Source organism: Vespula vulgaris, chromosome 5, assembly GCF_905475345.1.
Source record: "Vespula vulgaris chromosome 5, iyVesVulg1.1, whole genome shotgun sequence".
NCBI lineage: Eukaryota > Metazoa > Arthropoda > Insecta > Hymenoptera > Vespidae > Vespula > Vespula vulgaris.
In genome coordinates this window covers 3,221,984-3,235,209 of record NC_066590.1, presented here as the reverse complement: position 1 = coordinate 3,235,209, position 13,226 = coordinate 3,221,984, and the positions used below count along the sequence as shown (strand labels likewise).

General features: G+C 37.4%; 1 protein-coding gene across 4 annotated transcripts in view; it reads right to left on the bottom strand.

Annotated features, from left to right (window-relative positions):
- Positions 1–13,226, bottom strand: part of LOC127064128 (mucin-4) — a 75,155-nt gene that overhangs the window by 2,424 nt on the left and 59,505 nt on the right. For all 4 annotated transcript variants that reach the window (XM_050994726.1, XM_050994727.1, XM_050994728.1 and 1 more), the window contains 4 exons: positions 12,695–13,142; positions 11,682–12,570; positions 11,252–11,593; positions 17–704 (listed from right to left, as the gene is read on the bottom strand). In XM_050994726.1, coding sequence (XP_050850683.1) covers positions 17–704; positions 11,252–11,593; positions 11,682–12,570; positions 12,695–13,142 — 2,367 coding nt within the window. The remainder of the gene's footprint in view (positions 1–16; positions 705–11,251; positions 11,594–11,681; positions 12,571–12,694; positions 13,143–13,226) is intronic.

The window sequence follows — 13,226 nt, the reverse complement described above, 5'->3', positions numbered from 1 at the left end:
TCTCGTTCCCTCTCACCTATTTCTGACATCAACGATCGGCGTTGTTTGCTGTTGTTTCACGAGTCTCTTCCTCGTCTCGAGTTCTTCCAACTTCCTATTACTCGCTAAACGAACTTGCTCGGGAAGAACCTGCTCGGGAAGAAGAACCTGCTTAGGAACCTGCTCGGGAACCTGCTCGACAACGGGCCTTCGTCCTTGTCTGGCTAACATGTGCATCGCGCTTAGGGAACCACGTCCAAGACCTCTCGTAATGTCCGGAGTAACGCTTCGAGGTGGCTCGATCTCTCTTTGAGCTCTTCTCGTCGGTAGAGTATAGAATTGCTGTTGATCGAAGCCCCTTCCGGCCATGCAAAATCTTTGATTCTTCGCATTTTGCATTTGCACTGATTGACGCTCACAATTACGTAATTGGTAATCGCAATAATTCGATATCTTTCGTTCGAAAAACTTTTGATCGTCGTTGTAACGATAATAGTGTTGGCAATTGTTCCGAGGATAATTGTTCGGAGCGTAAACTCGTCGTTCATCGTAATTTCCATGGTTTCTAATTTCTTCTTGATAACGTCCTTGATTACCTTGAGAATCTTTCGATATATCTTTGTTGTATTTGTGCGATTTTTCTTTATCCCCTGGCGTTGGCGGCCCGATATAAGCTGGGGGTTGTACCGCTATCGACTCTGACGGTATTGCTAATAAATTATTGTCTGAAACAGAAAATTTATGGCTTATAATTCTATTGGTGATGAGATATTAAACTCGCGATGCGATATCTTTTTATCTATTTATTTATTTATTTACTTTTTTTTTATCTATTTTTTCTTTTTTTACTTTTGACAAACCTGAGAAATCGTAGAAGCCGCGTCTTTATATTAGAATTATCTTCTATTGAAACATTTTATGCATAATATATCTTGTTTTATGTGCTGTTAGAGAATCGTACGTTATTATTATGCTCATGTTATATTTCACTGTTTGCGATAGTAACAATTTGTTTTTATGTTAAAGTTCAACGAGTACGCGTTAGTAATAGTTATGTTCTTTATGTAGCAATATTAATTCTCTCGCGATTAAAATTTATTTCATAATTCAACTGTATTATCTTATGCTTTAATTTATTATTACTTATCTCCTAACGAAGATTTTTCTTTAATGGATAGCGCGCATCGTATCGTAGTAATAATAAAATCAAATTATCGTTAAGACTCAAGTTACAATGTGTTTAACATTAATATCTTTGTGTTAGTACAAAAAGCATAAATGCAAGCATGTTGTGGAGAAGCGTGAAAGATAAAAAGAAAAAAAAAAAAATAAGAAAAAAAAAATAAGAAAAAAATAAAACACAAAACAAAACAAAACAAAAAAGAAACAAAAACAGTGACATGCAATAACTATATATGCAAAAATGCTTATATATATATATATATATACACACATATATGTATAATAACACACAATATAATAAAACGTCGAAATCGACATCGTATGATCGAATAAATTCATATCATTTTACAGAGTAATTCTTTATTTCGTCATAATGCACTTTACAATAAAATAACGAAGTATCGATGTCGGCCTTCGAACGATTTATTTATTTGTTTATTCTGATTTCTTCATTTTCTGCGAAGTTATAAAAGTGTACTCACCGAGCATGGAGCATGGGACATATGATATGTGGGTGAGTTACTAGTGAGGGATGCCACACACGCGTGAAGTGCATTCTTTTTTTTTTTTTCTCTCTCTATAAAACTATTATGTATATGTACAGAGATACAAAAAAATAAAATACAAAAAAGAAAGAAAAGAAGAAGAGAAGAGCAAAAAGGGAGAACAGGTGACGGAACATCGAAGTTGGGGTGAGGGTGGGGTTGAAATGGAATGGGAGAGGGTGAGGTGAGATGGTTAGGTACGATTAGATACAGATACACATATGTTATGTACATACAGGGACACACGCATACACATATTATTACGTACATACGAAAGAAAAATGTGTCTAGTATAATATAAAGAAATGTTATTTAAAATCATATAGTATAATAAATGCGAAGGGAAAACGAGAGTGAACAACGACTCAATGCAATTTCATTTTCTTTTCTTTTCTTTTTTTTTTTTTTTCTTCATTCAATAATAATGACGTCTATTATTCACATATTGTATAAAGTAGAAAAAGGATAGACAAACTATTCACATACGCACACATTCTCGTAAAAAAAATAATAAAAAATTAACAAAAAAAAAAAAAAAAAGAAAAAAAAAGACGGAAAGAAGGGGTTTTTGTTCGTACTACATATATACAAAAAATACGCGAATAAAGTTAGACACATTCCGATGCTTTCTTACTTGGCTATCTTTCATTCTGTTTTCTTGTCGTTGGAAGACACAAATAATATACATATTTATAAAACTTACATAAAAAGTGAGAGAGACAAAGAGAGAGAGAGAGAGAGAGAGAGAGAGAGAGAGAGAGAGAGAGAGAGAGAGAAAGGAGAAGGAAAGAAAATAGAAGAAGAAAAGATAGAAACTTAAATGGTAACGCATATACATGAATATTACACATGATAGCGCATGCTCCCCTGCCCCAGATCGTAAGTACGTCCCTGTATATATAAATATATATATATATATATATATGTATGTGTGTGTGTGTTATTATAGCTGCAAAGCTCGGATAAAACGGCTATTAATCGTTCTCATTCGTGAAGAAGAAGCGATATGCAGAACCAAAAAAAATATATACATATATATGTGTATATATATATATATATATACACATATATAAATTCTAAAGAAATCCCTTAGATTTTGTAAATGAATGAAAGGGACTCTTTCTATCGGTTGCTCCGATTTTTCTTTTCTTTTCTGCGTTTAACGATCGCACATTTCTTTCTTTAAGCTACTTCGACCACCTGTGAACATAATAATTACATTGTGCATATGACACCTGGGTGCAGTTGCATTATAAAGGTGCAGAAAGTATTCGAAACACAGCACAATCAATGTGATAATAAGAAATAAAAAGTAAAAACTAAAACCCAAAAAATAAAAAAGAAAAACAAACGAACAAAAAAGAAATAAAAAATAAAAAATAAAAATGAAAAGTAAAAAATAAATGGGGCGAATTCCAAGTTAGTTTTTTGTTAGTGCTGGACGATACTTACAAAAGGGAGAGGCGAGCACGCAAACATGAGCTAACATGCGATAATAATACGGCGAATCTCAAGGCACGTGTCTTTTTTTTTTTCTTTTTTTTACAAAATCTTTCGAACGCATGCGACGACGATGTTTCTCTCACGAGTATCGATAACGTGGATTTATATTAATTAATGTTTTATATTTACGAAATTACGAAAAAGGAGACAAAAAAATATGATATATATATATGATATATATATATATATATTCGTTGCCTAAATAATAAAAATCTCTTGCAAGATTTAACAATCATATAATAACTTAATTCTTTCGCTGAGCAAATCATACGATAATTATTACACATTAAGATGGCGTATCGCGAAAATCAGGTTTTCTACGATATACGAGCAATCAAGTGAAAGAGAAATAGAAACAGAGCAAAAAGGAGAGAGAAAAAGAGAGACAGAGAGAGAGAGAGAGAGAGAGAGAGAGAGAGAGAGAGAGAGAGAGAGAGAGTGAAAGAAAGAAAAAGGGAATGAATGAGCATCGTTGTTAATAAAACGATTTTTCTTTTCTTTGTTCTTTTTTCTTTTCTTTTTTTTTTTTTTTGATTCTTACAAAACACGATTATCGGCGAGAAACATAGATCGAAAGACAGAAAGAAAGATGGGAAGAAAAAACAAAAAAATAAGTTAAAAAAAAAGAAAAAGGAAAAAGAAAAAAGAGAAATACATTTTTCTTAATGCATCGTCTTTCTTTCTGTCCTCGTTCTACTCGAAAATGTTAATGCGACTATTTTCGAACGTGACTATTTTCTTGCGATCGGGCAGGATAACCGGTAACAGCAAATTTAGCATTATTAAAATACGTTAGATAATCTTACGTTTCTCCTTTTAAAAGTCAACTCGAGTTCTACATGGGTACGTAACTGTTCGCGAACTGTAAAGTAAAATAATCCGTGCTACGACGACGAGGCGAAACTAAATTTTCGAAACCTAATCTCTGTGCCGATTAAAAAACAGGAAGGAGAGAAGTAAGAACGCGCGCGTCGCGAGAAATCCGATACAGTAGGTTCGAAGAAGGAAGAGTTTGTTGAAAGCAGTGAATTTCCTTGTTGGTCGATATTATTTGACGATGCACACGTTGTCTCGTTCGTTAATTACTCCTTTCTTTGTTTTCTCTCTCTCTTTTTTTTTTTTTTTTAATTTATTCTTCGCATTGCACAGCTGATTAATTTATATAAAATATACAAAGAAAAAAAAAAAAATTACGAAAAAGAAAAATCCCACCAGAACGATATTTTTGTCGACATTATAATCTCTGAAAAAAATAAAGATTATCTTTCTCTCTCTCTCTCTCTCTCTGTCTGTCTGTCTGTCTGTCTGTCTGTCTCTTACAAGTAAGTCGATTTTGGTTTGGAAAGATTACAAAGAGAGGGAGAAAGAAAGAGGGAGAGAGAAAGATAGAGAAGGATAGAAAGAAAAAAGTTTCTAGAGTAATAGCAGAGATAATCTAGATTCTAAAGTATACGTTGTGTATTCGTGCTTAGGCGATTCTCTTTACATATATACATACGTACATACATACATACATACATATATATATATATAATATATAATATATAGAAGAGACAGAGTATACGATTTATCGAGGCTGCAATTCGCGTGACTGAAGCGATGCACGCTGGGACTCTGGTAAAAGTGTACTTTTACCAGATAAGAGCGCACGCGCCACGAGATTCCTATTTGTTGCTTTTGTTGCATTCCGTCGTTCCAGTATCTAAGCCGCAGTAGAAGAGACTGCTTGAAAGAGAAGGAGGAGGATGAAGAGCAGGAGGAGCATGGTAAAGAAGAAGAAAGGGAAGGAGAAGGAGGAGGAGGAGGAGAAAAGAACGTTTTTCTTTAAAGACTCCTCGTAACTCGGCGTGCTTGAGAGCAGATTCCCTTCGTAAAGAGAGAAAGAGAGAGATAGATAGATAGATAGATAGATAGATAGATAAAAATAGAGATAGAAAGAAAGAGAGAAAGAGAGAGCCACGTTGTAACGTGTTGTAAGTAAATATTTATTCGTTTTTCTCTCTGTTTCTTTCCCTATCGTCTTTAAGAAAAAGAAAAAAAGAAAAAAAAAAAGATCACGGGATTTCAATTCGAAGCGGCAGAATTCCTTAGTAATTTCAAGCGCGTCAATATAATGCGTTTTGCTGAAGATAACACAAGAGAGTTTTGGTATATTCCATTGATAAGCGAGAAGTTGTGTGTAGCAGTTCGCGTGGGTCGAGCCGATCAGACGATGATGTCATCGATATAATTTCTAACAATTACGATGATCTAAACTGTCTCTCTTTATATATTGCTTTTAATGAGAATTTTTTTAATCGATACGATCCGATTATTTCGATCGGATCGTAATGATTTTTATTAGGATTGTTTCGAATAACTTTTCGAGGTCGTTCTTTAGTTGATTAATTTTTTTTCTCTTTTTGTTCTTCTTCTTTTTTCTTTTTTTCTTTCTTTCTATTATTTTTCTTATTTTCCTTTAATTAGCGCGAAAATAGCGGACTCTTCGTTGATATTGAATACAACGTGAGTGACCCGACTCGAGATGATAAATACCAAACGAAATTTTCCGTTGGCGATTAGCAAATCTTACGAGAGAGAAAAAGGGAGAAAGAAAAAAGAGAAAAAGAAAGAGAGAGACAGAGAGAGAGAGAGAGAGAAAGTTCATAATAAAGTACATACACATAAAAGTGCATAAGTCAATACGTCATTGTCAAGATTTGATTTCGGATGAAATTTAAATACACACATACGCATCGTTAAGGCTTTTTTTAATGGGTTAATCTAAACAGGATTAATATACGTACGTTTCATAATTATTACGATAAATCTTTCAATGCCCTCGCATAATGTTATCAAAGATGTAGTACGTAATGTAGAAAATGTTCTGTGCGATAATAGGAAATTGTAAATATTAAATATGCATACTTTTCCGACGGATACGCGTTCCATGAATTTCCATCGAGTTCCGTTGATCTTGTCTTTAAATAATTGTCATTTGATTTAAATCCGTGCGTGTGTGCATATGCATGTGCGTGTGTGCATATGCATGTGCGTGTGCGTATGTTCGTGCGGGTATGTTAAAAAGGAAACGCGTGATCGACGTGTTTCGATTAATATAGTTATTCAGCAATGTGTTTCACGTAATACACAAACACAAACACACATACACGCGATTACACGAGTGCTCCTTGTACTCCTTGTGTTTTGCAAATACACGACTAGCAGACACTCGGGCGACGTTACGAAAATATAATTCGAAACATGATAAGAGAGTTAATCATTCGCATAAACAGACTAGATAAACCGTGGATGAAAATTGGATTAATTAATAGAAGTTAGTAGATAAATAGAGAAAAAAAGGAGAGAGAAAGAGAAAGAGAAAGTAAGAGAAAGAAAGAAAGAAAGAAAGAAAGAAAGAAAGAAAGAAAGAAAGAAAGAAAAGAAAAAAGAAAGAGGGAAGAAAAAAATTAGGGTCATCGAAGAGAATATATTAAAATTTGATGGGACACGAATTAGGTCGAATTTAATTCAATTAATAAAAATGCGATAAAGCGCTTTAACGACCATCGATTTTGTCGTGTCCTTTGACATGGTAAGACATTTTTTGTCCGATAAGACGTGATCCATTGGGTCAAAAGAAAAAAAAGAGAACAAGGGAAGATATTTGCGATAGTAAATGATGCGTTCTGAAACGACTAATTCGTAATTGAACCGCTACGATGTATACATTACTCGTATATTCAAAATTATACGAGCAATGTCAACGATGTCACGGTGAAAAGACGTTGTCCTTTTTTTGGTTTTCTTTATTTTTGTTTTCTTTTCTTCGAGAAAGAGAGAGAGAGAGAGAGAGAGAGAGAGACACAGAGATAGAGATAGAGCAAAAAAAGAAAAAATATTTTCTCCAAAAAAAGAAAATAAGAAGGAATATTATACGCCAGCACATCTGCGTTGCGAATCTTCTGCGTTGCGTAGCCCTTCTCATCGCGTTTTCTTCGTATTGAATATCCATTGAAATTAAGAATTTACGACGCTTCGTGGCAATATGGTTTGGGTAGAAGATATGCCTATTGGTTGTTGGTACGTTTGTGAAGCGGTACGTAAATACGAAGAAAGCTTATGCATAAGCGAATATAGCTATATACGAAAAGGAATAAAATTATGCGAGTCTTTCTCCTTTCTTGCATGTCAGTTAGTAGAAGATACTATCATAGAAAGAGAGAGAGAGAGAGAGAGAGAGAGAGAGAGAGAGAGAGAGAGAGAGAGAGAGAGATACAAAGAGCGAGAGGAAAACGTTCCGGAAAGTGAGTTCGACGATCCGCTTGGAATCTGCGAATGAAGTTGGTCTTTCGTAGGATAGTAATAGTAATAATAGTAGTAATAATAATGGTAATAATAGCAGTAGTAGTTGTCGACGAGAGAAAAGAATCGCTTTTATTTCCACTCGATTATTTATAATAACAACAACGACGAAAAAATTCGTTCTGAAATTGTCTGGCTTTATAACAGGGATCGTATAAAATCGCAAAAGAAATGGCACTTTGTACCAACAACATTTGCCCTTATCAAAGGTGCACCAGTGCAGCGGATCTCTTATATCTCTTATAGCACGGATAAAAAGAAATTTTTATTAATATCGTCGCTCGGATATTCTCTTAAGAAATGTTTGCATTTTATTTCCTTGCACGATTTTTGTATATGTAATAAATGGAGAAGTTACGAAACATTAAGCACTATGCATCGTTTATCTATCTTGTTAATTAGTTGTCGCGAGATTGGGTTTACTATGTATTAAAAAATCCTTTGTCGTTATGTCGGATTTACAAGACTTATCATCCCGTTATTGTTACGACGCTCTACCACACCTATTTACTGTTCCGCGTTAAGCGAAACAATAAATATAATTATCGAATAGTTTATAAGAAAAAAAGAAAAAAAAATGCAAGGGACATTAAGCTTTTTTTTTTTAGTCGCTATGTCCGGTGATTTCGTCTGATCTGACGTCACAAAGAAGGGTCGGAAAGTTGAGTCGATTAGTCATACCATTGTTCAAAAACAGAAAGAAACAAAGGAGATAGCTACGTGAGAAAGTAGAAAAACGAAAGAAATAAATCGGATGTCGGGTCGAATAACGATGACATCTTCGCGACGACGATGATGATAATAATGTTGATGAAAATGACTTACGTGGTCGTCTGGTAGCAATGAATAGAAGATGTCTCGCCAGCATGTTGAATCGCTCGCGAAAGACTGATCGTAGGTCGAACGGTCGTTTAAAAAGTAGCAGCTGGTCGCGTTTGGTAACTGAGAGCGAGCGAGCAAGTTAGATTACCGAGACTGGCGGCTGCTTGTCTAGCGACAAAGTTTTCTCCTCGTTCATTCACTGATACCGTCTTATCATCGTATTGCCCGCGAAATATTTAAATTTACTATATGCCGGGAAACAATAAAAATATTTCTTTCGAGTTTACGAGTCAGCACCATTTATGCGATTCGATTCGATTCGAACTTTTAAAGATTTTCATCGATCCTTTTCCTTTCACGCTAAAAATTTTCGAATATTCCTTCAAGATTGTTCTAACGTTAGGATTATCATCCGATCGTGTTTCAGCTCGTTTCATTATTAATATCTTTATGAAAGATTCGAATGCAATATAACGATATTAGAGGTCGATTCGGTTCTATTAGAAACGATGGTTGTTAAAAACACTGTTGCACGAACCGTGAGGGTTAATCGGTCTAAAGCGAACTGGAGCTTTCAGCCACTCCAAGAAAGTATTTCTATTCACGACGAGCGGGAGGGATTTTTGTTTATCGGAATCTTGTGGCATTATCAAGTGGGATAAACATCGCGTGTCTGACGCAACTTCGTTGGCTATTGAGCCAGCGGCTAATGATACTGATAAGGGCTAACAAAGTGAAGCTTCTTCATTGGGGGCTCCCTGGAGTTTTCCAGTTTATCGAGACCCCGAGCTTTAACCCTCCTTCGTATACCAACAGGACATAGCGGAAGATTTTCTATTCGTCCCATTGAACCGACGATCTCAAAAAGAACGCAAACTCGTTGGAAGAAAAAGAAAAAAAGAAAAAAAGAAAGATACGTATTCCAAAACGTCATTCCGCGAATCGATAATTGTCATTATGATCTTTTTATTCTTGTTTCTTTTTTTTTTACATTACGCAAATATTCTGCACATCGATCATTCACAATCAACCGTTATTGGTAAACAAACGAGGATGCATCAAAAAGAGAAAAAAGGAAAAAAAAAAAATCGTTTCGATATATTCCAAAAGATTCTTGATATTTCGCGTCCTTGATCGCAAATCGCACGAGTAACGTGAGAGCTTGTACAGTAAGCAAATAGTATGACGAACGTAGAGTCAGAAGAAAAAATATATCCGTCAAAGTACGAACGAAGATAAATCGAAAGTAAACTCGAAAACTCTCGATAAAATTTATCTGTTAATCTTGTAACATGTTTTCTTCGTTGGGGATGTTTGTCTCTAAACAGCTTATCGATGAAACTATTGAACTCTAAAATATTCCACGAACTGAACAATGAACATACCGATAGAAAATGACATTTATCTTTCTGTGAAACGTTAAATATGAGGTTCGTCGGACGAGTCCAGCTTGCAGCTGGCCAGACTCGGACGTGTTAGATAGAACAACCGCAATGGTTTCTGCCGTATCACTCTTTGCCGCTAGGCATTAGAGAGCAAAAAAGAGAGACAGACAGAGACAGAGAGAGAGAGAGAGAGAGAGAGAGAGAGAGAAAAAGAGTGAATCGTTAGATCTTGTTATCTTGACCGTCGAACGGTTCGTTTAGCGTATGCCCCTATATGTCTCGAGACAATGACACTCGCCGGCCGACACTTCCTCTTTCTTTGCATAACGCCAATCCCGAGATAACGCCGGTGATTTCGAATGCAACTTTTCGCGCTAGTTACGTTATCTAATTGGTCCTTAAGCCATTAATCTTTAATAGACGACATACGGTGCCCGAGCACCGAATAATTTCTAACGAGCTCGAAATATCTGTTTGATCGTTGAAAAAATATCTAGCTCGAAAAACGAAAGGACAAGTGAATTGGTTTATTGATTTTTTTTTTCTACCAGATTTCAGTGTCGTTGCCAGAGTATTCGAGAACTTTGACAGGCTGTAGATCCAAAGCTCTTGGTCTTGGACTACTCGGTATTACGATTGGCATCGTGATCTTTATATTTCCGTTTCCGTAATTAACGTTAGGCTCGATCGGTGGTTCTGGACTAGATACCGTTTCAGGATAATTGATCCTTTCCTTAAGCAATTCCTCTTGCAACTCCTCGGAAGGAGTGCGGAATATCTTGGAGGATTTCTCGGTACCGCTGGATAACTTTTTGATGAACATTATAGGACTGTTAGCCATGCGATAACTCTCGCTCCGTTTTATTTTTCGATCTATCCTATCGTCTCGAGTACCTCTTTTCGTCGAATTCGAATCAGAATTTGATTCGGAATTGTTATCCGTGTATTCCACGAGAGAATCTTTACTTATAGAGTTGTCGTCGTTGTTCGTCGTATGAAAGAACGTAGACAATGATTGCTCGTCATTTATAATTCGATCGAATCCTACAGTATTTTCCATTTCGTTTTGACCAACAATTTTTCTGCAAAAGTTAGGAGTATCGAAGTCGGAGATCAATAATTTCCTACTTAATTTGGGCGTGTTACCGGTGGGTTTTAAGATCTTTGGGCAGAAAGAAGAGGGTTTATCCAAATTCGATTGTGAATTCGTGATATCGATCACGTCGACGTTAGTCGACTCATGTTTGTTCGATTGTACTCGATGATGATTCATCGTTTCGACGTTGTTTAGTCCGACAGGATGATTATCATCCGGATGATTCGTTCTGGTGGGATCAAAGGTAGATGCTAACGAAACAGTGCTATGATTACTCTTTCCAAAAAGCAAAGAATTCTTTGTTGTAAAGAAATGTTTCGCGTCATCGTCGCCTCTATTCCGTGATATTTCGATAGGTTTAACAACGATCTCGTTCGGGTTCGCGGTCGTCTTACCTTCGTCGCCAGCCTGCACGTTGACGTACGCTCCCCGCACTTGTCTGTGAGGACTCGTGGGACTCTTTGGACCCACCACGGTCGCGGGTGTCCTCACGTAGTCGGGACTCGGGGCTCTGTCCGGGCTCTTCGCCGCCCGAATAATGAGTTTACCCAATTGCGGTGACGTAGGTGGCGACGTAGGTGACGTAGGTGAGGGTGTAGGCGATGTCGTAGGAGACGGTGTCTTTTTTTCGCTGCTATCGACGGTGTCTTGACTTTTTGTGACAGCTCGTACGTTTGGCGTTGCTCGACGTAATAATGGTGACGGGTTAGGCGATACTCCTTCCCTTACGAATGGACCTGCGTAATACGTGCAATCGTTTCCTCTCGATTAATATTAGTAAATGTAACTGTCCTCAAAAATACATACAACATCTTAAGATCTTACCTGGATTGAAGGTCGTGTGCGCTCCTTTTCTTCTCTTGAGACTATCCGATGAATAAACGACCTTGCCTTCGGAATCGAGAGTAACTCTAGCGCCCTGTCTCTTCCTTTCCAAGGACGAGTCCGGTTTCTTCGGCAATTCGCTCAGACAGACGTATTCGGCGTCCCTCTTAAATATATCAGAATTCGCGTAAGTGCTCGGCGAACGGGCCAAGGAAGTCGTGCTGGACGATGATCCTGATTCCGGTCGTTTGTCATTATTATTCCTCACGTCGGCTATCGTAACATAGTCGCCGGAGTCCGCGTTGTTAAGACCATTAACCACGTTCTTCGAGACGTGCTTCCTACCTGGAAGTACGCCACGAAGTTTACCCAAAACACCGCTCAACGGGCTGATTTTGATTTGCGATGATTGATGATTATTCGTAATAGGTCTCTCGGAGTTGCCGTTGTTGTCGTTGCTATTGTTGTTAGTGGAAGAAGGTATTACGTGTTGGACGGTAGCGTAAAGGTTCTTATCCTGTCCATTGATCACCTCCATTTTGGAGGTTCCAACGGTGGCGGACATCAATACCGATCCTGCGGCTTGAACGTCGTTCTTATTCCGAACTTGATGCTTCTTCTCCGACGGATCGACGTCTTTGACGTGTTCGTCGTCGGAACAAGGCGGAGTTATAACGCACATCGATGGTATTCTACTCGAATTGATCGCGGTCTTCGAACGAATTCTCTCGATCCTCTCGCAGCCCTCGAGATCGCTCGATTCGGAGTACTCGAATTCTGAACAGGATCTTCCGGTACAGGCTGGACTCGAGGCTGACTCGACCGGCGAGGAGGAAGTGTTGTGACCACTGTCCGGTGATTCGCCACCATTTTGATTTTCCCCATGGACCTGAAGATAATGCAACGATAATAATAAATAGGAAGTAGAGTATCTTTAATAAAAAAAAAAAAAAAAAAACGAAATGAAATAGAACTTTGTTATGAATTGACTTTGAAAACATTTCACTATTTACCATAGCTACTACGGTTAGACTGGATTTTCTTTCTGGTGGTGGAGGTGCCATCAGAGCCGTACAAACGGTACCGGCTGAACTCGTGGTCGTCGAAGTTGATCCCCGACCGAACAATTCGTACTCGTTCTCGATGATAGGCGAGGTTGGATCGGAACTAACTCCGTTCGATTTCGTTAGCGGACTTTGAGGAAGTGGTTCCTCTTCTCTCAATGTTTTCAATCCAGAATCGACATGGAAGGAAGTGTAATAACCTTCGGTGTCGCAGGAATATACGGACGATGTCTCGCCGTCGTCCGAAAACGGTACTACCGCTATATCTTGTATGATGTCGGGAGTTAAAGTACCCTCCGAGGTGACCGAAGAGGAAGCCGAAGTGTCCCTTCCTTTGAGACGTCTCGCGTGACTCAACGAAGTCGAAGATGTACCGATCGATGCTGTGGTTGTCGATCTATCCAAATTTTAACGAACGATTGTAATCGTGCATTTGTGTATATGTATATATATATACATAAAAAAGGAGAAAAAAGAGGAT